The 25,350-nt window shown below is 38.6% G+C and overlaps 1 protein-coding gene across 6 annotated transcripts in view; it reads right to left on the reverse strand.

Annotated features, from left to right (window-relative positions):
• Positions 1–2,055: 2,055 nt before the first annotated feature.
• Positions 2,056–25,350, reverse strand: part of LOC129505913 (membrane cofactor protein-like) — a 47,296-nt gene continuing 24,001 nt past the window's right edge. Inside the window, exons 6-13 of one of the 6 annotated variants that reach the window (XM_055319263.1) lie at positions 19,550–19,732; positions 19,109–19,153; positions 18,959–19,003; positions 13,131–13,175; positions 11,437–11,472; positions 10,792–10,852; positions 7,052–7,123; positions 2,056–4,753 (exon numbers count right to left, since the gene is read on the reverse strand). In XM_055319263.1, coding sequence (XP_055175238.1) covers positions 7,072–7,123; positions 10,792–10,852; positions 11,437–11,472; positions 13,131–13,175; positions 18,959–19,003; positions 19,109–19,153; positions 19,550–19,732 — 467 coding nt within the window. In that variant the 3' untranslated portion in view covers positions 2,056–4,753; positions 7,052–7,071. Of the gene's footprint in view, positions 4,754–7,030; positions 7,124–10,202; positions 10,237–10,791; positions 10,853–11,436; positions 11,473–13,130; positions 13,176–18,958; positions 19,004–19,108; positions 19,154–19,549; positions 19,733–25,350 lie in introns of all 6 variants that reach the window. The other 5 variants (XM_055319262.1, XM_055319266.1, XM_055319261.1 and 2 more) reach the window with 5 other exon arrangements.

A 25,350-nucleotide genomic window follows, 5' to 3' on the forward strand; every position in this document is an offset into this window, starting at 1 on the left:
CCTGCAGGGAAGCTGGTGGTTACAGTGAGGGCCCCGCCCGGATCCCACGTGCCAAGGCCCTCAGCGCCAGAGGTAGCATCACAGGTCAGGGGCAGGGCTCAGCCTTGGGCCCCAGCCGGCTCCCCGGACTCAGAATCTGCGTCTCAGCGAGACCTGCCTGCACACTAGAGCGGGAGAAGCATGGTGCCGTGGGGTCCTGCCCAGGTGCTACCCAAGGCCCAGGCCAAAGACAAACGGAGGGGGTGTTTCCCAGGAGCCTCTGCAGGTGGTGCTGGGTGATCAGATGAGCGGCGTTTCCCCAGGCACCGTGACTAAGTGCTCACCTAAAGGGCCGTGGCGGCCAGATGCGCCCCGAAGCCCCCGGCCCTGAGCACCGGGATGCCGGAGCTCTTGCTTGGCTTCCATAGTTCGGCACAAGGCTTGCCACTGCCACATAAAATAATTCCATTTTTTAAAAAAAGCTTTGTAAGGGGGATAAATGACGTAAACATAAGCAGTTTCTCCTGCTAACGTCAGTTTTACTCCCCCTGTGCAAGTTTTCTTGGGATCGCAAGTCAGGAGTCCGGGCGGGTAACTTTCTCACTGTGACCTATACCTGTGGTGACTCGTTTGCCATCAGATACATAAGTGAAGGGAAGGAAAAAGTGTAAGGATCACAGCCCCCAATAGTCTACTTTTTCCATATTTAAGCAACAAGGGGCAGAGTTAGCCCTTTTAAGATGTTGGATTTCACAGAAGGAAAGCAGCAAGGACCTAGTGAGCACTAGATCCAAAATGAAATTAAAAATTTCTGGGAATCACAACAATGACTGGAACCTCTGAATAATGACCAAGTTGGACAGACTCCGGGAATGGCCTATGCCCGCAGAGCCCACAGGAGGGCAGCAGTGCCACGCGGTATAAAGATTGACCCCTTTGGGGCAACCTTTCTGCAGGATCCTGGAAATGATGAAAGCAGCATTGCTTAGGTGGAAAAAAAAAAAAAATCCACGTACACAGGCACTCAATTTTGCACTGTTTCTGGAAGTCAGTAGACTATGTTACATCTTGCTTTTGAGTAGAAATATGCAAATGTTTATGCGAGGAAGCTCCTTCTTGGTTGCAGCTGGCTGTCAGGCATTACTAAATTTTAGAATACTTCAGTTGCCTATGGGTGGCTCAGGGGTTGGGCCTCTGCCTTAGGCTTAGGGTCCTGGGATACTCGGGTCCTGGGATCGAGTCCCACATCATGCTCCCTGCAGGGAGCCTGCTTCTCCTTCTGCCTATGTCTCTGCTTCTCTCTCTCGATCATGAATAAATAAAATCTTAAAAAATAATGAAGTAGGCTGAATTAATAAAACCCTAATTTGCTTTTGTAAATATAAGCCTTTGTCACCGTAAATTTATAAATTGCTTTATAAATCACTAATGCAGAAGTTCTCAACCTTAGCTGCATATTACAATCACTTGGGAAGCTTAAAAAAAAATCCCATACACCCAGGCCACATCCCACACGAGGAAGGCAGGTGTCTTCCCGGACCCAGGACACCCAGGGGGAGCAACGAGGGGCGGCGACCGAGGCCCCGAGGGCTGCGGGCCGCAGGGGAGCAGGTGCACAGCAGGTGCGGGCGAGGCCGGGGGAGGGCAGCTGGGGTCTCCCCGCAGGAAGCCCTCGAGGAGGGCGGCAGCTCTGCGCTCGGGGCGGGAGGGGGGCGCCCAGGGCCCGGCCTGCGACACCACCTGTGCTCTGGGGGAGGACACTCTGCCAACGCACACGTCGCCGCCCATACGGTTCTCCACGGCTCACGGTTTATTTTTTGCAACATCTGAAGATCCACTTTTCAAGCAGTGAACGGTAAAGACCCCTGCCCACGAGGCTTCTCCTTTCACTGCAAATCCATTCTGACAGCTGTACACACTGTTCACAGGCTCCAAGCGTTTCTTTCCATGTAATTCCATGGAACTTTCCATTTAAAGGTTTGCCCACGCATTTGTCAATATCTGACAAACAGAATTTATATTTACACATATACATCCGTTTGCCATATAAATCTACTAAAATGAAAAATCTAAATCTGAAGCAGAAATGACTATAAAAGTCCGTTTATTTTCAAAAGCATAATGATCTTTGGTTGAAAGACGCTCCATTTCGGCTTGTCAAAAATAAACAGTACAGCCATCCCTTGCTTCTAAGCAAGTGCTACGTCCCTGAAAAGTCTGGGCATGGGGATTATAAAACTTCACCGCTGTGCTTAATTCAGATTTCCTCTTTCTTTACATTCAAGCTTCTCTTCCCCAAATCCCTGCCCAGATCCCCGAGGGAACACTCGCAGCGCCTCACGAACGGGCCTTTATCTGTAGGACAATTCTTAACTCTGGTGCGCGCTCCATTCCCAATCACATCCTTCTCCAGGAAACATTTCTTTGGCCTAATTTGTGCTGCTAAATATATAAAAGTGCAAAACAAAACAAAACAAAACAAGGGGAAAAGCATCATCTGAATTCCAGGGTCCGTCCTCTGCCCATGGGGCTTCTTTGAGAGACCCTGCCTGGTGTGAGGACTCACAGGCCCCCTTCTGTTGGGCCCGAGCGTCAAATGCTACTTCAGCTGTTTGCTCTTTCTGTCCCCTTGTGTGACCAAGGCAGAAACCCCGTTTTCTTTTCTGAAATACATGGCTGAAGTTTTACTCTGGTTTTAGCCTGCGATGCTCTTAAAAAGTAAGATTCTGATACAACCTGAGGTTAACTGATGGATATATTCCTGCTAAACTCACCCCTTTCACATGACATTGTTTAAGGCTCTCTGATGTCGTACAGGAGTTCGCAACGGATTCTGAATTCCTAATTGATTTCTCAGACTGCTTACTGATGTTCTAAAAAGCGAAGCACCGATGCCATACATTTTTTAGCTTCCTTAAATCACGAAGAAATTACACTTAAAAATATATATACAATTCTATCCTCGAGCATTTTCCAATAACATTCTTAGTAATAAGGAAGTCAAATGTTCAAAATCCCAATACGCAGTGTTCTTTTTTCTAATTTTTTTTAAAGATTTTATTTCTTTGTGCATGAGAGACACAAAGAGAGAGGCAGAGACATAGGCAGAGGGAGAAGCAGACTCCCTCAATGTGGGACTCCTCCCTCTGCTTCGATGTGGGACTTGATCCCACCCTGAACTGAAGGCAGACACTCAACTGCCCCACTTTTTTCTAGTGTTTAAGGGCAGAAGCAGCATACACATATTTGTAAAGGCATTTGACACTAAACAATATCTAAAACAGAGTTGTTGAAAGAATGAATCAAGACTTGGCATTAATCTTTGAACAAAAAAGATTTTAAAATCCCTTTTTTTTAAACAATGAAATGTAATTTATCTTGAACTATATAGTTCTCTACAAATGGAGTTATTTTAAAAATTATTTCCCCACGGGACGAGCACTGTGCACTCAAGAGTGTAGTTTCCCCTGTCTCTGTGTCTCTCAGGATTAAATAAATAAAAAATTCTTAAAAAAAGAATTATTTCCCCACTTATATACTAGCAGGCATACTGTGCCGAGTTGTCCTGTAAGTGCACGTGTTATTTAAGGGAAAAGAGGCCAGAAGTTCATACCCAAATTCATACACTGTTCAAAGCAGCATCAAAGGATGGTGACTACATTCAAACCACATTAAAATGCTAGCGTTATGCCTTAAGGGTTGCATTCATGGGAGTGAAAAAAACTACAGAATAATTATAAATCCTTTTCTCCCCTTCCTGTTTTATTGATGTAACTGACATGTAACACTGTCTATGTTTAAGGCATACAGCATGAATTGATAATGTATATATTCTGAAATGACCACCACAATCAACTTAGTTGACAGCTATCACTTTAGTCACAAAAATTTTTGCCTTCCTGATCAGAACTTTTAAGATCTGGGGCACAAAAATGAGTGGCTCAGTGGCTGAGCACCTGCCTTTAGCTCAGGTCATGATCCTGGGGTCCTGGGGCTGTGTCCTGCATTGGGCCGCCCACGGGGACCCTGTTTCTACCTCTGTCTGTGTCTCTGGCTCTCTCTGTTTGTCTCTTTCATGAATAAATAAATAAAATCTTTAAAAAAATATATACATACAGCACTGCTACTGACAGTCACCAGGCCGCACGTTAATTAATCGTATCCCAGTTCTTGCTAATTTTAGAACTGGAAGTTTGTCCCCTCTGACGACCTTCATCCAATTCTGCCCCCAGCACTGGCAACCACCAATCTGGTTTCTGTTTCCAGGAGTTTGTTGTTGTTGGTTGTTTTTTAGTTTCTACAAATAAGTGAGATCATACAGTATTTGTCTCTGACTTCTTTCACTTTGCAAAATGCCTGGAGGGTCCATATATTTTGTCCTCAAGAACAAGATTTCCTTCTTTTTAATGGCTGAATAGTATGCCACCGCATTTGTACACCACGTTTTAACAATTCATCTGTCCGTGGACACTTGGGTTCTTTTGGGTTGTTTCCCTGTCTGGGCTCTTGTAAATGCTGCTGCAGTAATACAGTGCTACACAGTTATTTTGTTTCCTTTGCATATATACCCATGAGTAGAACTGCTGGATCATCTGGTAGTTCTCTGTTCTTAATTTTTTGAGGAAGGTTTATACTGTTTTCCATAGAAGCTGTGTGAATTTACTGTGGATCTCAAAAGATAAACTGATGTGTAGAAACCATTTAGCGCATCTACTCTGTTGTCGTAGCTGATTTATCCTGGCATGCACTGTACTCCACTCTAACATCACTTTTCCTATAAGGCGAGACAAAAAGTATTAAAGATAAATATCATTAAGTACATAAGTTCAATTCCAAAGTCTATTTAGAAAATTGACAATTAAAGAAACTGGAAGAGGGCCTGAACTAGGAAATAAATGACTTTTTAAAAATAATTTCAAATATGCTACTAGTCTCACTCTAGAAACCCTTCTATCCCTGTATTATATTTTTGATTCTCTCCAAAACAACAGAGCAGTATGACACAAAGTACATAGTAAATATTTTCTCACTTAAATTAAAATGAGGGCTAATGGGAAAAACTGGAGAGAAACACCTATTTTGCTTATACTGAAATTTTAAACCTGGCTCTGAGATGAAACTATTAAGAAGGTAACAATTCCACCAGGCTTCAGGTCTAACACTGCCCCAGTTAGCCCTACTGTCAAGCAAATCATATGTTTCACTAAGAAATTGTCTTCAATAACTAAGGGTAATAACATCACAATTTTATGGTAACGATAGACATCTTTCTAACATCTATTATTCTAGCCCAGTGCTGTCCAAAGAAATGTGCTGCAAATCACATGGATTAAGTTTACATTTTCTAGATGCCACGTTAATAAAAGTAAAAGAGGCTAGCAAAGTTAATTTTAATGTATTTTACTTTTAACCCAATATACGTGTTATTTTACATTTTTTATACTAAGTCTTTAGAGTCTGGTGTGTATTTTATGGTTACAGCACAACTGATACAGGACTAGGCACTTTGAAGTCCACAAGACTATCAACTATTGAATTGGAAAACACAGGTCCAGTCCCTGCCTTAGTGAAATGACTAGAAGGGACAGATGAAAACCAGCTCTGGACAAGTCAGCTGTTCACCAGTCTGTGAGCCACGGTGAACATTTCAGGGAGGCCTCCCCACCCTAAGAGCTAACTAATAACCATGTTAGTTTTGGGATACCCTCAGACTTCTTTGGCGGGGAGGCCATCAGATGAGCCACCACTGTCACAAAAATACACTTGTGATGGAGCCATTTCCGGAGGACTACTGTGAGCCAGTTGATATTGTGAGTTAGGACCGTCCGTGAATTCTCCACGACTGCCATATTCTTCTACTTTTTGGAGTCAGTACTTCTTTTGTTTGTACAGTGGTGGAATCCTGTTCTTTGAACAGAATTTTAAATAGACTCCAAAAGAGGAGAAAGACACAAAGGATTCACATAAATTTTAAGAAACACTTATTTGACAGAACAAAGAAGCAGTTTAAGGGTGGTGAAAAATCTAACCCTGGATTACTAATGATGGATGTTTTATATTACCTTCAGCATCCAACAGATTACCTTCAAAGGTTTATAGACACCTTGAAGCTCCCAACAGACTGAAAGCTACCTTCCTGGTTGGCTGTAGCCTTTTCAAAGGTCTAAGAAACCAAGAAGATTCACGGGACTGGGCGGGCCCCGACTGCCACTTCTGGTTGGTGTGTCCTATCTTCCTCTTGCTCCTGTGACCCAAGACACCACTCTGCTTTTACCAAGACATTGCCCTTCCTATTGGCCTTTGTAGAGTCTGCTCCCCAACTCTTGGCTGTAACACAAGGTAGCACCTCACACTGTAAGTGGTGAGAATCACTTCTTCTCTCCTCCCGGCCAGGGAGACACACATTCTGGCGCAAAGAGAGGAACACTTCCAATTCATTTCATTCGACAACCCAAAGTGGATTGACTCAAAGGGTCTAAGGCAAGCCAATTCAGTTTTTCAAAATCTAAGGAGTTTTTGTTTGGTTTCTCTTTGTACACTAAAAATATTCTGTTCATGGAAAACAGATAAATGCCTTTTTTTTATAATTTTTTTTGACAAATGTCTTTAAAGTTAATATTTGTGAATTGAAATTGAATGCTTTTACAAAATTAAGTGAAATGTATTTTGGTTTCTGAAAAAGGATATTTTCCCTCCCTGCACTTAAAATGAACAGACTTTATGATTATTTCTCACTGGGATAAAAAATTTCTGCACTTTTGGGTTCACAGCTACTAAGAGGTCAAGGAAGCCAGACAGTCTGATAAAAGGACAATGGAGACATTACTCAGTTGGAGCCTGTGTCAAAGTAAAAGCCTGCCAGGACATATTATTTAAAACAGGAATAGTATAAAAAAAATCAATAATTTAGCAAACAGAACAGGAATCTAAGTGTCTGCCTGGATGTTTACTGCCAATATATGTTAGTTCAGGGTACTGATACCTAAATATTCATTGAATATTTTCTGTTCTAGATAGGACATCTCTGACAAGAAACACACAAAACCAATACCTTTTAATGATAAAAGCAAACCTTTCTCTCATCTCTTCTTCTCAGAGAGAATTAAACTTTACTTCTCTGTGGCTCTCACCAGTTTGGTATGTGCTGAACAGAGGAAGGGAAGAGGGCTGAATAAAACAGTCATATCAAACCAAAAGGAAGTAGAACAGCGTCATAAGTGGGATAAAAATCAATGGCAGAGGAAAAGGGAAGAGCAGCTGACAATTAGATTCATAAAATTACAAATTTCTGATACTCATTTAGGTACTTGAAGCAGGAATTTTGTGTAAGAAGTGACTTTAACTCTGATGTCTTATAGATCACCCAGTAGATGAACAGATTCTAAATTTCTGTGCAATCTGTTTACCTCTGAATCCATTTAGCCTGATGCTAATAAAATAAACTTTCACAGTAAGACTGTGTGAGGACAAATGGCCCTTTGTCTCTCACACCTCGGATTTAGACGGAATACACAGAGCATATGTTAAATCCATGCACTACTGTCTGAGAAGTCAATGTCGTATGTTGGCAAATTGAACACCAATAAAAAATATATTTATCATTAAAAAAAAAGTCAATGTCATGACAAGGCAGACATTTTCAGGCATGTCAAGTACAGTGTCCTCCTGAGGTATATCTGTTTGCACCCCCAGGGAAGGCGTCTGCAAATCTTACGACTGGACGTCCCATTTTTCTGGGATGGATCTAAAGTCTGCTCTCTTGACTAACTACAAAATCCTTTCTTATTTATCAGTCATTTAAATTTTCTTAAGAGTTTGTTGAAAGCTCAAGAATTTGAGAGCCAAGTGGAAAAATGTTCAAAGTTGATTTGATCCTTTGGTTGCTTTGCCCCATGTCACTACCCTCCTCACTGCCTCATCTGGCCACTGGATGTAGTAAATCCCCAAACCTCCTGTAACCTTCATTGAAGCACAGACAGCTTAAAACTTATAAAGTTACTGGATCAGTCATTATTATAGAAATACGTTTCAGTTATACCAAATAATAAGTATCCTTAATAGAAAGAAAGGAAAACCTATTTAGTCACAGGTAATAAACTACATCAATTGTGTAAATAATTCGAATGGATGTCGGTAAACTCTCATTTCCCCGGGGATGATGTAACCAGAGTAGAGAAAATCATGCATTTATGAAATGAAAATCACTCCCCATATATGAACACATCAGTGTAAACCAATGGCATCCGTATTCCTGAGCTACGCAGTCATGACAAGCAAAACAGGACTCAAGCCATCACAAAGCACAGGGCAAGGAAGGGCTGGGGACTCCCAGACCAGAGAGCATGGTGGCAGATTAGTTAAGAAAGGAAACTGGAACGAAGAAGGCAAGGGTGTGTTGGTGTGGCCTGCTTCACACGCCCTGGGATCCCAATCTATTCCTAGCTGGGACTAAGGAACAGACAACCTAGCAGAACACTTTGGCATGAGGCCATGCTCATCAAATAATTCATATACGTTTGGTGCTCTGAAAAATGACAACTTACACTATTTGTGTCCTTTGGGATAGAGGCTGCAGAAGGGCAACTGTGTTCCCAAGTCATCAAGTTTACATCAAAATCCATTCTGGACCAAGTGTTAGCAGGAATCTGGGCCTGTCTGTGCCTAGTGCCCTGCTTCTAGGGTTAGCCGCTAGAGAGAGAGAAGGAACTGCATGCACCCGAGAGTCTCATGAGGAAGTTTCGAGGCAACACCACTCAGGGGGAAAGACGATGGACATGAAGCAGTGCAAAGAATAAACAGAAATCTTGTTGGTTTTTTGTTTTTTTGGTTTTTTTTTGAAAAGCAACATAAAACTAAACATTAGCCCACACTTTAAAAAAAAACATACACACAGATGTGGCATTTTTAGAAAATTCAATTATCTTAAACAGGGGAAAATTTTACCATTAAGTTTGATGGCGTTTCTTCACATTTCAAAAATATGGGTACAACAATAATATTCTCCACCCTGGTAACTCAGCAGCAGTATCACCGCGAGCTCACTGGACACAGAATCTCAGATCGGTAATGCTATGGAAATCTTTCATCTGGGGTACACTGCTCAGATAATTGCTCACTTTTAAAAGACCTGTTAACAGTAGCTACAGAGAGTATCATTAACACTTGTTAAGGAACTTGTATGTGTTTTGATGCACTGTTTTGTTTGTAAATATATTAGTTTTGTATTCATGAGAGACTCACAGAAAGAGGCAGACACATAGGCAAAGGGAGAAGCAGGCTCTGTGTGAGGAGCCTGATGCGGAACTCAATCCCTGGACCCCAGGATCATGCCCTAAGCCAAAGGCAGACACTCAGCTACTGAGCCACACTGGTGCCCCTGACACAGTGTTGTTTTAAACAAAGTAAGGGCAGAGAGATATTTTGTTTTGTTTTTTATTTTAGAACCTATTTCTACACAAAAATTTTGGACTTGTAGAAATATTTCCCTGATCATATTTCCTACTCAGAATGCTATGTATACATAATTTTACTGCTGATTTAGAAATCAAATATGCATATCATGTGTTCTACAAATATAAGATTGAAGACTCAAATGAAGGCACTGTGGGTATTAAAAAAAAAAAAAACTAAGCAGGGGCGCCTTGGTGGCTCAGTTGGTTAAGTGTCCGACTCTTGGTTTTGGCACAGGTCCTGATCTCAGGGTCATGAGGTTTAGCCCTGTGTCAGGCTCCAGGCTCAGCATGGAATCTGCTTGAACTTCTCTCTCCTTTTCCCTCTGCCCCTCATGCTTTTGCACTCTATCTCTCAAATAAATTTAAAAAAAGAAAAACTAATGTTTTAAAAGTCTGACCTCTTTATGAGTAAGTAATGTACTTTTATTACATAGCCTAAGCCAGATGATTAAATATATGGGAAAATATATCATAAAACCATGAATACCAAAGGTCTTAAAGTTATTTGTTTGATTTTAAAGCTATTTTCAAATCAATAGGGAAAAAACAAATCACTATCAGAAATTTCAAAGCACCTAATTTGGTCTGTGTTCCGGGATTTATTCTAAGTCTTTCCTAAATTATAACTCATTTAAGTCTGAGGCTTAGAAAACCTCCTCTGCTCAGAAGATATATACCGGTAAATTTTTTCTATTTTAAGCTTCCCCACCTTTCATTTATATAGATTAAGACACAGATAAAGTTAATAATGAGGTGCTTTGTAAATCTTACCCCTGTCAGCAACCCCCAACCATTTTACAGCAACCTAGTAAATTAAGAGAACATAAGAGGGAAATCAAATACTGCTGCTTTTCTTTCCCCAGTTTAACAAGGTTAAGTAATGACTCTTAAAAAAAAAAAAAAAAAAAGCAAATCAGGTTGAGAACCCATGTAGCCTCTTACCTGAGTTACATAGATAAATGGAAAATTTCATTGTAAAAATTCCAGTGCATACAACTAAGTCTCCATAGTGAATGGTTCTAAATCTAATCTCGGCCACTAGTCCAATCTAGGAAATAGGGTCAAACTAGGTGGGAAAGGACCCAGAAAGGTCCATGATTTGCTATAGAACTTAAACCTCAAATCCCACAGAGATGTTTCTTGCAGTCCTAATAGCTGGAGCCACTCTGCAGAGAGGGCTCTGGGTGCAGTGACAGTAAATGCAACCTAAGACATTTTTAGTAAAGAAATGCAACTGGGATGGCACACTCATGTAGGCACAGTTTAGAAAAACACAGCATGCGGGACAAACAGAAAAGCTGCACAAATTATGTCAAGAGTAAGAAGAACCATAAATTAGAAGGGATATGCTTTTATTTACCCTTTCTTCTTTTGTCGATACACTATGAACACGATGATGACAATGACTACAAGGCCAGCAACTACAAGAAACCAGGAAACAATATTTAACAGAGAACTGATTGTCAAGATTCAAAATTTAGCAGCAGAAATAAGTAAGTGTTGGTTGCATTTCAGTGGTCAGAAAAATGTTATTTTATTTAAACACATTATCTATTTACATTCTGTCTGGACTCTTCACTATCCAAAGCTCATTCCCTGGAGTCACTTGAACAGTCCACAGTAAACCACAGAAGAATCATTGCTTAGTTTAGAAAATTACTCAAAGCATCTTTGGAAAAAAAAAAAAAAAGCATCTTTGGGACACAAACTCATGACCAATCATCCCAAAAACACATGTAGTGTTTAGTAGGCTTTGTTACTAAGTGGACATATATAGTATAAAAGGACATATATCCACCAGCAAAACATAGTGTATTGTATACAAGGTCAGGCTGTCCTAGACTGGTGTACTTCATTTCAAGCTATATAAACTATAAACACTGAAAAGTTAAGTTTAAAATAATTTAATTTTAAAAATAAAATGTTAATTAAATAAACATATAATTAATGCACTTTTTCTGAGTAATATTTTCATTTAAGTGGCATCAAAGTTTGGGGTACTTACAGACCGAGAGAACAATCACAACAATGTATCCTTTGCCTGGGAAAAAAACGAAAACATTTTAAGGGTTGTGCACATAAGGGTGTGCATCTAACTTTGATCAGATTACCTATACACTATGGCAACAGAACTATTCCTCAGTCTGGTTCTAGCACAAGTGCTAGCACGTCCAGTTCATTCTGATCACAAAACCCTTGGATTCGGATCCCATGTTTAGGCTCCACCTTGTAAAACTGACTCTTTGTTAGGAACTTTACTTTTGATTGTTTTGTGCTATAGTTACCGTATCAGTAAAACTTAGGACAATTATTATTTAGTAGATTAGAAGAAAATTGTTTCAAAAGGGATTACTCCATTATAGTTGGTTTATTTAGTTCAGTATTCATTCCATCGTTTGTGATTTTGTTAGAAATTCATACTTTTTCCACAAAAGTGGAGTATGTGGACTAAGTCATAGATGAATTTCCATTTGTCTATCACACAGATGTTAGTTGTAGAACCTTCAAAATAATACTTTATCTTATCATGAACCCCTTCTGATCCTCCATCCCCTAAAACTAAAACATAATCCTAATTACCAAGGAAATTCTAAGTACATAAATGAAATACCAGGGCACATGGATAAAAATAATGCATAGAAACTTAAACGTTGTTTTTGACTACCCAGAAGGAAATAAATCATACTACAAAATCTTAATTCTTAGCAGTGATGTCAAGAGTACCCCTGCTTCTAAACTGCTATTATTTATATTAAAGTTCTGGAAGTCAAAACATAAAATGTCACGTTGAAGTCTGATCTTTTCATTTCATAAGAAATTATCAAGTGCTTAATACCTTAAGATCACACTGTTTTTACTGGCACAATCAGAGTCTGACTACAGTGTTCAGAGCAAATATAACAAGCCTAAAGAGTTATAAAAAGGTTAACCATATGACACTAGTCTAATATAAATAAAATAGATACTTCTCTTCATTTACTTATCAAGAAATCATTATATTTAAGTGTCACAACTATACTTTTTCTTTTCATATTCTTTAACATACATTGTGTGGACTATCTTAGCCTACATGAAGTTTGCCATGCCAGTGTGTCCTAGGAAAAACTAAATCAACCTGTAGCACTTTAAGGCATATGTATATAAGATACAAGGAGAAAGAAAACTGATCTACAAATTGCCATAAAAAAATAACACTACCACATGGACAGCAAGTTATGTTTTATGTATTTTAACCTATATATAATTATAGCATTTAAGAAAGTTACCTCACCCTACTAGGAATCCTATTTGGGGAAGTACCTCTCAATTACATTGTCTATATGTATTCACACATACTGCTGCTTACATCTGTCATGGTATCTACACTATTAAAATAACTCCAAGTGTCATTTTTTTAAAAGATTTTATTTATTTATTCATGAGAAACACACAGAGAGAGGCAGAGACATAGGCAGAGGGAGAAGCAGGCTCTGTGTGGGGAGCCTGATATGGGACTTGATCCCAGGACCCTGGGATCACTACGCCCTGAGCCAAAGGCAGATGCTCAACCACTGAGCCACCCAGGTGCCCCCCAAATGTTACTCATTACCAATTTGTGACATGCTGTTTCTTCTCTAACTACAGGTAACTGAAATATGATATTTACATGTAGAATGCTAGGGTCTCATAATACAAGGCTATTAATAACCAAAATAGTACCTGAAGTGTCACTAGGTGGTGTTTCATCACTGGGCTTGGGAGATCCTAGGGGGAAAAAAAAAAAGAAATAAGTTAAGAAAAAAGAGAGAGAGAGGAAAAAAATAAAGCGTAAAGACCTCTAAATTCATAGGTTTTGAATTTTTGCCTTCATGCAAAAACCCATAATTTTGTTTTACTTATATACATGAATGTTTCCCATTAAAAGTAGCATCATAAAATATTGTAAATTTGTATGTGATCAGCATTCTTCATATCCAGTAACATTTCCTGTGACAATATGCAACTATATTGTAAGTATATTGTTAAAATTATGGAGGCACCTGAGTGGTCAGTGGTTGAGCATCTGCCTTTGGCTCAGGTCACGATCCCAGGGTCCTGGGATCAAGTCCTGCATCAGGTTCCTTGCAGGGAGCCTACTTCTCCCTCTGCCTATATCTCTGCCTCTCTCTCATGAATAAATAAAATCTTTAAAAAATTCAAGTATTTATTGTTACAATAAATTTATGAAATTAATAAAATAAATTTATGAAATTAATAAATTTATGAAATTAATAAAATAAATTTATGAAAAAGCCATCACTAGCATCATACTCATTGGCCAAAGACTGAAAGTTTTTCCCTTAAGTTCAGGAACAAGACAAGAGGCCTGGATTTTCCACTTTCACTAAACATATTAGAAGTTCTGGTCAGAGCAATTAGGCAAGAAGAAGAAATAACAAGCTTCCAAGTTGGGAAGGAAGAAATAAAATGATCCCTGTTCCAGATGTTGTGACCTTTACATAGAAAACTCTAAGGATCTCTCTCTCTCTCTCTCTCTCTCTCTCTCTCTCTCTCACACACACACACACACACACACACACACACACACACAAAATTAGAAATAAATGAATTCAGCAAGGCTGCAGGACACAAAATCAACACACAAAAATCAGCTATGTTTCTATATACTAACAATGAACAATTCAAAAAAGGAAATTAAGAAAACAATCTCATTTACAATAGCATCCAAAACAAACAAAATAGGAATAAAACAAGCAAGAAGGTGAAGGACTGAAAACCACACAACGTAGCTGAAATGAACTGAAGATAGGTGGAAAGACATTCCATGTTCATGAATTAGAAGACTTAATATTATTAAAAATGTTAATACTACACAGAGCAATCTACAGACTGAATGCAACCCCATCACCATCTTGAATATGCATGTTGCAGAAACAGAAAAAAAAAAACAACCTATAATTCATATGGCATCTCAAGTGACTAAAAATAGCCACGATAATCTTGAAAAAGAACAACAAAGTTGGGAGGACTCACACTTCCTGATTTTAAAACTTACTACTTACTACTACAAACTACAGCAATCAAATAGAGAAGCAATTGGCAAAATACAGACACACAGACCAATGGAACAGAATAAAGAACTCAAAAAATAAACCCTTATGACTATGGTCAAATGATTCCACTAGGGGTACTAAGAATATTTAATAGAGAAAGAGCAAAATTTTCAACAAATGGTTCTTAGAAAACTGGATATCCAAACTCAGAAGGATGAAGTTGGACCCTTGCTTTACACCATCCACAAAAATTAACTAAAAATGGATACAACTAAATATAGAGCTACAAGTATATAACTCTTAAAAGAAAACATACAGAACAAGCTTTGTGATGTTAGATTTGGCAACTATTCTTGAATGTGATAACAAAAGCACAGGAAACAAAAGAAAAAATAGATAAACTGGACTTCATGAAAATCAATGGGCACTGATTTTGTCCATCAATGGACACTGTAAATAGAGTGAAAAGGCAATCCACAGAATGAGAGAAAACATCTGCAAATCACACACTTGATAAAGCACTAATACACAAAATATATGAACTCAAAAAACTCAATACCAAAAAAAAAAAGAAATCGCCAATTAAATGACTTGGCAAATGGGCAAAGGACCTGAATAGACATTTCTCCAAAGATCTGCAAAAGACAATAAGCACACGAAAAGACGACTAATCACTAATCATTAGGGAAATGCAAATAAAAACCACAATGAGAAGGTAGGCTCAGTATGTTAAGCTTCCAACTCTTGATCTCAGGGTTGTGAGTTCAGGCCACACATTGGGGTCCGTGCTAGGCAGAGCCTACTTCAAAAAAGCAAAACAAAACAAAACAACAAAAATCAATGAGATGCTACTTCACATGTGTTAGGATAGCTATTATCAAAGAACAGAAAAAGAACAAGTGTTGCGGGATGCCTGGGTGGTTCAGTGATTGAACGTCTGCTTTTGGCTCAGGTCATGATCCTGGGGTCCTGGGATCGAGTCCCGCATAGGGTTCCCCGCAGGGAGCCCGCTTCTCCCTCTGCCTGTGTCTCTGCCTCTCTTTCTGTGCCTCTCATGAATAAAAAAAGAAAATCTTAAAAAAAAAAAAAAGAACAAGTGTTGGCAAAGAGGTGGAGAAACTGGAATCTTACTGAGCAATTATACTACTGGGTATTTATTCCTAAAATACAAATGTAGTGATCTGAAGGGGCACCTGAAACCCAATGTTTATAGCAGCAATGTCCACAAAAGCCAAACTATGGAAAGAGCCCAGATGTCCATCAACAGATGAATGGATACAAAAGATATATATACACACACACAAATACACAATGGAATACTACTCAGCCATCAAAAAAAGAAATCTTGCCATTTGAAATAACATGGATGGAACTAAAAGATATTAAACTAAGCAAAATAAGTCAATCAGAGAAAGACAATTATGATCTCATTTATATGTGGAATTTAAGAAACAAAATAGCATCATGGGGGAAGAGAAGAAAAAATAAAACAAGATGAAACATAAGAAACAAACCATAAGAGACTTTTAATCATAGGAAACAAACTAAGGGTTGCTGGAGGGAGTGGGGTGGGGGATGGGGTAACTGGGGGTTGGGCATTAAGGAGGGCATTTGCTGTAATGAGCATTGGGTATTACATAAGACTGATGAATCACTGACTTCTAGCTCTGAAATCAATGATACATTATATGTTATTTAATTGAATTTAAATAAAATTTAAAAAAGAAATTGTAATCTTTGTGCATCACTAATGGGAAGGTAACATGGTATGGCCACTGTGGAAGATAGTATGGCTATTTCTCAGAAAAGTAAACACAGAATTACCATATAACGCAAGCAATTCCATTCCTAGGTAGATAGATGAACCATCAAAACTGAAAATTGAGCCTCAAACAGTTACTCAAATGCTTTTATTCAGAGTAACATGATTCAGAATAGCCAAAAGGTAGAAATGACCGAACAGATAAATGCATAAACATAATGTGGTACATAATACAATGGACTTCTTATTCAGCCAGAAAAAGAAATAAGTTTTCTATATGCTATAAGATGGATGAAATTTGAAAACATTATCCTAAGCGAAATAAGCAGAATACATTATGCTAACTGCAATAAGCCAGACATTACTCCACTTTTATGAGGTACTTGGAATAGTCAAATTCACAGAGACAGAAAGTAGAATAGTGGGTGCCAATGCTGGGGGTCAGGTGGCAGTGGCAGAAGGGTGGAGAGATGGAAAGCTGCTGTTTAGTAGGAATTAAGATTCAATTTGAGATGAAAACATTTTGGAGATACACGTAGTAGTGACGGTTATAAATAATGTGGATGCACTTACTGCCACTGAGATGTACATTTACAATGGTTAAAATGGTACAAAAGTTTATTTAAAGCAATTAACACACGGGGGCACCGCGCCTGAGTGGCTCAGTCAGTTAAGCATCCGACTCTTGATTTCGGCTCAGGTCATGATCTCAGGGCCCTGATACCGAGCCCCATGTCAGATTCTATGCTCAGCACGGAATTTGCTTGTCTCTCTCCCTTTGCTCCTCACCCACGCACTCTCCCTCTCTTTCTCTCAAATAAATAAATGAATAGAATCTTTAAAAAATTAATACACAGAATAGTCTATAAACATTTCTGAAAAAAAAGTGTTCCGCCAGATATTGAAACGTATCATAGTACTGTGATAAAAACATCATCTGGTGCTGGTGCAAGAACGTAGAGCTCAAGGGAATAGAAAGAGGACTAGAATACCCATGAATTTTATAATAAAATTTGGTACTTGAAAATAGCTGGAGAAAAGACCACTTAATCAACAGATGTTCCTACTTTGCCACTGAATGGGGATGGGTAGGGTAGAGAGGGACCCTATCTCACTCCACCTACCACAATGAGTTTCAGATGCATCAACAAATTAAATGCAAAGAATGTAATCAGAATGCATGGTTGAAATACATGTTTCAGCATGGGGAAGACCTAAAGACTTTATAAAAAAAAGACAAAACACATAGCCATTAGGGAAAAGATAAATATACCCAACTACACATATAAAAGGCCCCTGATGATATCTTAAAGTCATCATGAAAAAGGATGGGATATAATATATCTAAATACAACCCCAATCCATGAAGTGGAAAAAGTACAAGTTTTAGAAAAATATGAACAAAATGATGCCATTTTAATTTAAGAACAAAGGAAAACAAAACACAAAAATATATATAACTACACATAAAAGGATGCTTATGTACAGAAATAGATAAAAAGACACCCTAAAACTATTAAGTGATTAACTCAGGTAATGGACTAGAGAAAGAGAAAAAAAGCTAATCTTATATTCTATATAAAAGCTAATCTTTTATTCTATATACTTTTATAGTGTTTGAAATCTTATAGACTTATATTCATATGCTACTTATGTATAAAACTATAAAAAGCAATCTATATCCAATAGTATAAAAATCTGAAAAAGAAAACTGACTAGTAAAATTAAGGCAAAGGAAAAAACCTAGAAAAAACTGTTCATTTCATTAACAGGGCTTTCATTTATAATGAATTCTGACAAATCAACAAGAAAAATATTATAGAAACATAAGAGAAAAGTAAGCAAAGGACATGAATAAATCAAAGTAGACCAAAAAAAGTTCAGCTTCGCTAATAGTTAGGGAAATGCAAATTAATATATGACATCATTTTTAACCCATCGCCTTATAAAGCTCTTAGTAAAAGTAGGATACAGAGTTGCTGATCCTGGATGACTTCAACTCAGATGTATAGTCATATGAGGTGGCTTGGATTCTGAAAAAATTAATTTCTTTTGGTTCACCAACTTTATCGATACAGAATTATGGGTTTAATCTTGATTTTTGATATTAAAAAGATTGACCATTTCTCAAAGTGAAAATAATATACATTTTAAACTTTTTAATTCTACTTCTGGTAATTTGTGCAAATATGTATTTGCACAAATACATCAGAATATATGCATAACAAACTTTGCTATAGCTTTGTATTTTAAGATGTAAATTCCAGATGTTAAATGACAATAAATCATACAAATAATGGTGTTCAAAGATAGCAACTCTGAAATCTGGAAGATATTTCCTTCGGCCATAGCAAAATATATATGTTAAAACAAGACAAGGACCTTCCTCTTCACTCATATTAATGCGAGTTATGTCATATAAGCTACCTTTAGGAACTTCTCATATGCGAGGCACTGTGCTGTTTTAAATGAATCCTATTAAAAGTTTGCCAGCACTCCATGAGGAAGGCATTAAATCATTTTACAAATACAGACACATTTAACGTTTATATAACTTGCCCAAGTTTGCATATCTGTTTATATCTGTACACTATGGCAAATAGTTTTAGAATCATGAACAATTTAAAAGTGGCTATCAATATGTTCTTCCTCTTTTCATTACTGAACATGATGAATGCATGTAATTAATTATTTAGAGGATTTTTAAAAATATAAGCAGGAAGGTACTAAACCTGAGACACTCGGAATTGGAGAGTTTGTACTGGGAGGACTCGACACTGGAAAACAAAATAATGTAAATGTATCAAATGACTGGGAGTTATTACCGGCACATACACCAGGAATTTTAAAGATTTCTGGATATAAGCAGTAAATTACTAAACCTGTATGACTCAAAATCGGAGGACTGGTAGTAGGAGGAATCAGCACTGGAAAAAAGATAATGTAAAATGGATCAGCCACCTGGGAATTATTGTGTTCTTTTCATTTATATGAAGTATGCCTTTCATTCTTAACTTATTTAGGTAGAAAGTCTCAGCTTCAATTTTCTGGAAAATGGCTATTCCTTTTTACACATGAGAGAAATTTATATACATTGGTATATACATAACATGCAAAGACCCTATGAAAATATATAAAATCACAATAGCACAATTCTTTTTGTCATTTATCTATCAGGGAAATAAATCCAAGACAGAGTTAAATACTAAAATTGCTTCTTTTCAACTATCTGGCATCACTGATATTTAATGTCAAAGAAACAACATAATAATAATAATAATAATAATAAAAAAAGACAAGAAGGAAAACGATATCCATTGTACCTTTAAGACACATCGGCATCTCAGGCTCCCAAGTACTGTTACTGCCACAGACTGCAAAATTGGGACCCTTATGGTAAAACCCTGAAAGGCATTCAAATTCAATTCTTGCTTTGTAGTAGTATTTCCTGCTAAATCCCAACACCAGTTTGCCATTTTCGGGTTCTGGAAATGGACATCTGACCACTGAAAAGTAAAGAAATTCCAGAATTAATGGAAACCTGCGTTAACACAGGGACAGAAAAAATAATGCAAAGCAGTAATTTCCAGTGGGAAGAAACAGACAAGGAATGAAAGGCAAGTTGTTAATTAAGGAAAAAAATACCCAAGAACCCTGTATATGTATGTACATTTTAACTCCAGGGAAATAGATTTAGACAAATCTAGTAACTTTTTTCCTCCTAGAAAAGACTCACATTATAGTTTATTGGCTTTCCTACATTTTTTCCCATTAGTGACAAGTTTTGAGAAAGGTCTGACCGCCACATACACATTTGGGGTAAGTTCAAGAGCAACTTTTGATCGTCCTTTGCTCTAGGGATTTTTTTAAAGGTCATGCTGACACTGATTGCAGTACCCTGCTTTCCCAGGAAAGCAGGGAACACATACTCTTCTGAGAAAGTAATACTTGAGCTCAAACTTAAAAGTCGAAAAGCAGGTAGCCATGCACACATACGCAGAAAGGTCGTTCTCAGGGAGCAACAACATACACAAACAGAGATGTGCAAGAAATGGAAAGGCCAGTGGACTTAGGGCAGCGTTTTCCAAACATCTTGGCCTGCAGCCTAGAGATCAAATGGCACATTTTACCCTGTAAACCAGTATGTGAGCACGCAGGCCTGAAATACAAAAGTTAGCCTCATGCCAGTGGACTCTGCTCAATTTCCCATTCTACTCTGCTTCTTACCAAGTAAACTACTGGTCATGACCTGATAGATCGCTCTCAGGATCTACTAAGGGGCTTGGCAGAATTTGGAACCAAAAACCAACACCACAGGGTTGGGGCAGGGACTACACCAGAACATCCTAGGACGTTCAATCTGACCAACAGACAAGGGCCAGAAAGAGGAGAGAGGACTGCTCTTTCAACGAGAGGACTGCTCTTCCTCTGTTCCCCAGGGTTCTGACTTTCCATCAGCTCTCATTCCCCTTCTGCCTGAGGAACTTCCTGTAGCAATTCCCATGGTGCAGGTCGGCTCATGACAAATTTCCTTGGCGTGGGTTTATCTCAGAAGGTTTCATTTCATCACCTCAGTCTTGAAAGACTTCTCCTTGACGGAGAATTCTAGATTACACGTTTTGGGGTTTTTCCAGCACGCTAGCAGATACTGTCTTCCGGTCTCCACTGTTCCTCAGCACGAGTCAGCTGTCACTCTTACTTGGGGGAGGACACTGTGACATGTGTTTATTCTCCCCTCTTCCTGGCTGCTTTGCCTTGACCCTTTTAGTTCTACCACGATGTGTTTAGTTCAGTGGGGGTTTCTTGGTAAATTAGAACAATGTGTTTATCCTGCTGGGGTCAGACTTCCTTGGTTCTGTGAGGTTATTGTTTTGGGACAATTGTGGGTAATTTGGGGCCAATATTTATTCAAATCACCTCCATACTGCTCTTTCTCCTCTCTTTCTGAAGCACCAACAGCACGTATGTTGACTTCCTGCTCTTCTTCCACGGATCTGTAAGTCTCTCTCTTTCTAATCATTCGTTTCCAATCGTATTCTCCTGACTTCAGGTTCACCGATCTTTTCCCTGTCGCGCTACACTGCTGTTAACTGCACTAATGGTTTTCCTTATGTTTGCTAGACACAGTTTACATACAGTAAAACTCACCCTTTTAAGTGTACAGCTGTATTAGGCCTGACAAATGCAAATAATCATGCAATCACCACAGTAAAGACACAGAAGAGTTCCATTACCCCCCAACATTTCCTCATGCCCCTTTGTAATCAACCCTCCCCACCTCCACAACCCCCCTCACCAACCAGCCAAACACTGATCTGTTTTCTATCTCTATACAGTTGCTTTTCCAGAATGTCATAATGGGACCACTGCCCCTGAGTATGGCTTGTTTCACTTAGCATAATGCATTAGAGATTCATTCTCGTTGCTGCATGGATTAGAGCACACTCCTTTCTATCGCTGAGGAGTATTCCATTGTGTAGATGTACCGTGGTTGTTTATTCACTCACCAGTTGAAGGACAAGTGGGTTGTTCCCAGTTTGGGGTGATTATAACTAAAGCAGCTGAATATTCTCACACAGATTCCTATGTGAGCGTATTTTCATCTTACTTGGATTGCTGAGTTGTATGGTAAGTGTATGCTTAGTTTTATAAGAAATCACCAAACTGTGTTCCAAAGAGGTCATATCACTTTTCATTCTTAAAAAAGTGTATGAAAGTTGCAATGCTTTATATTCTTACCAGTATATGGTGTTTTTAGCTTTTAGTTTTTGTTTTTGTTTTTTTTTTTTAATTTCAGCCATTCTAATAGGCATCTAGGTATCTCACTGTCATTTAAATTACATTTCTGTAATCGCTAATGATATTGAGCAACTTCTCTTGTACTTTTTGCCATCCATATATCTTCTTTGATTAAATAGATAAATGTAAACATTTTGCCCATTTAAAAAAAAATGAACTGTTCTGTCTATCTATCTATCTATCTATCTATCTATCTATCTATCTATCTAGTCCATTATTAGGTATGTGTTTTGCAAATATTTTCTCTCCAGTCCATGGCACTTTTTAAAAAAATTCTTTTAACAGTGTTGTGTGAGTGACAGCAGACATTCTGAGCTCTTAAAAAGTCTGTCATTGATTTTTTTCTCCTTTAAAGGATCGTGCTCTTATGGTTGTATTTAAGAAATCTTTGGCTAGGTCACAAACTTTTCCTGTTTTCTAGTAAAACTTTTTTAGTTTTGGATTTTACATTTACATCCATTATCCATTTTGAGTAAACATTTTTATACTGTATTAACATGAATTAAGGGTTCTTTTTGATATTTTTGAATATTTATGTCCAATTATGCCTGTACTTTTATCATTTTTCCATTGAATTGTTTGTGCAACTATGATAAGATCAATTGGACACATCTGGAAGGGTCTATTTCTGGACTATATTCTGTTCCATTGCTCTATATACCCTTTCGACAATACTACACTGTCTCGATTATATGCTTTAATACTATATTTCATAATTAAGTCCTGAGACCAGGAAGAATGAGAGTTATAAAATTATTTTCAAAAATGCTTTGAGTATTTTGTTTCATTAGTTTTTTCATTAATTTTAGATTCAGCTTGTCAATTTATATAAAAAATTCTGCTGCTCGGGCACCTGGGTGGCTCAGTGGTTGAACATCTGTCTTTTGCTTAAGTCATGATCCTGGGGTCCTGGGATTGAGTCCCACCTACATCAGGCTCCCCACAGGGAGCATGCTTTCCCTCTGCCTATGTCTCTGCCTCTCTGTCTCTCATGAATAAATAAAACCTTTAAAAATATTTTTTCAAATAAAAAATAATTTAAAAATTCTTCTAGGATTTTTGTTGGGCTTGTGAATTTATTTTTTTTTATAAATTAATTTTTATTGGTGTTCAATTTACCAACATACAGAATAACACCCAGTGCTCATCCCGTCAAGTGTACCCCTCAGTGCCCGTCACCCATTCACCCCCACCCCCCGCCCTCCTCCCCCTCCACCACCCCTAGTTCATTTCCCAGAGTTAGAAGTCTTTATGTTCTGTCTCCCTTTCTGATATTTCTCACACATTTCTTCTCCCTTCCCTTATATTCCCTTTCACTATTATTCATATTCCCCAAATGAATGAGAACATACACTGTTTGTCCTTCTCCGGTTACTGTGGCCAAGTTCAAAAAGGGTGTTGCCTGAGTTCTCCTCTGGGATTTTGATGGAATCTTGTCTCACATTTAGATCTTTCATCTATTTTGAGTTCATCTTTGTGTATGGTGCAAGAGAGTGGTCCAGTTTCATTCTTCTGCATGTGGATATCCAATTTTCCCAGCACCATTTATTGAAGAGACTGTCTTTCTTCCAGTGGATCGTCTTTCCTCCTTTTTCGAATATTAGTTGACCATAAAGTTCAGGGTCCACTTCTGGGTTCTCTGTTCTGTTCCATTGATCTATATGTCTGTTTTTGTGCCAGTACCACACTCTCTTGATGACCACAGCTTTGTAGTACAACCTGAAATCTGGCATTGTGATGCCCCCAGATATGGTTTTCTTTTTTAAAATTCCCCTGGCTGTTTGGGGTCTTTTCTGATTCCACACAAATCTTAAAATAATTTGTTCTAAGTCTCTGAAGAAAGTCCATGGTATTTTGATAGGGATTGCATTATACGTGTAAATTGCCCTGGGTAACATTGACATTTTCACAATATTAATTCTGCCAATCCATGAGCATGGAATATTTTTCCATCTCTTTGTGTCTTCCTCAATTTCTTTCAGAAGTGTTCTGTAGTTTTTAGGGTATATTTTGAGAACCATTTGAATGGTAAATGGTTCTCCAACCTTTTATTTTCAGGTTGTAGGTGTCCTTCTGTCTAAAATGAGTCTCTTGTAGACAGCAAATAGATGGGTCCTGCTTTTTTATCCAGTCTGAAACCCTGCGCCTTTTGATGGGGTCATTAAGCCCATTCACGTTCAGAGTTACTTGAACTTCTTCTTAAAGGGGAGTTTTAAGAGTCCCCCTTAAAATTTCTTGCAGAGCTGGTTTGGAGGTCACATATTCTTTCAGTTCCTGCCTGTCTTGGAAGCTCTTTATCTCTCCTTCCATTTTGAATGAGAGCCTTGCTGGATAAAGTATTCTTGGTTGCATGTTCTTCTCATTTAGGACCCTGAATATATCCTGCCAGCCCTTTCTGGCCTGCCAGGTCTCTGTGGAGAGGTCTGCTGTTACCCTAATATTCCTCCCCATGAAAGTCAGGGACTTCTTGTCTCTTGCTGCTTTAAGGATCTTCTCTTTATCTTTGGAATTTGCAAGCTTCACTATTAGATGTCGAGGTGTTGAACGGTTTTTATTGATTTTAGGGGGGGATCTCTCTATTTCCTGGATCTGAATGCCTGTTTCCCTTCCCAGATTGGGAAAGTTTTCAGCTAGGATTTGTTCAAATACATATTCTGGCCCTCTGTCCCTTTCGGTGCCCTCGGGAACCCCAATTAAACGTAGGTTTTTCTTCCTCAGATTGTCATTTATTTGCCTTAATCTGTCTTCATGGTCCCTTAATTGATTGTCTCTTTTTTCCTCAGTTTCCCTCTTTGCCATTAACTTGTCTTCTATGTCACTCACTCGTTCTTCCACCTCGTTAACCCTCGTCGTTAGGACTTCTAGTTTGGATTGCATCTCATTCAATTGATTTTTAATTTCTGCCTGATTGGATCTAAATTCTGCAGTCATGAAGTCTCGTGAGTCCTTAATGCTTTTTTCTAGAGCCACCAGTAGCTGTAGAATGGTGCTTCTGAATTGGCTTTCTGACATTGAAGTGTAATCCAGATTTTGTAACTCTGTGGGAGAGAGGGCTGTTTCTGATTCTTTCTTTTGAGGTGAGGTTTTCCTTCTAGTCATTTTGCTCAGTGCAGAGTGGCCAAAAACAAGTTGTATTGGAACACGGGGGAGTATCACTGGTCCGTCCAGCTGGTCTTCTGGGGGAGGGGCCTGCTGTGCTGATTCTCAGGTGTTAGCACTTGGGGGAGCTGCTCTGCCCCTGCCTGCTGCAGGGCTCAGCGGGGGTTGTCTACCCCGTGGGGCCCCAGGAGGAACAGCCGCAGTTGCTATGGCAACTCTGGAAGCC

Source organism: Nyctereutes procyonoides, unplaced genomic scaffold (assembly GCF_905146905.1).
Source record: "Nyctereutes procyonoides isolate TBG_1078 unplaced genomic scaffold, NYPRO_anot_genome, whole genome shotgun sequence".
NCBI classification, from domain to species: domain Eukaryota; kingdom Metazoa; phylum Chordata; class Mammalia; order Carnivora; family Canidae; genus Nyctereutes; species Nyctereutes procyonoides.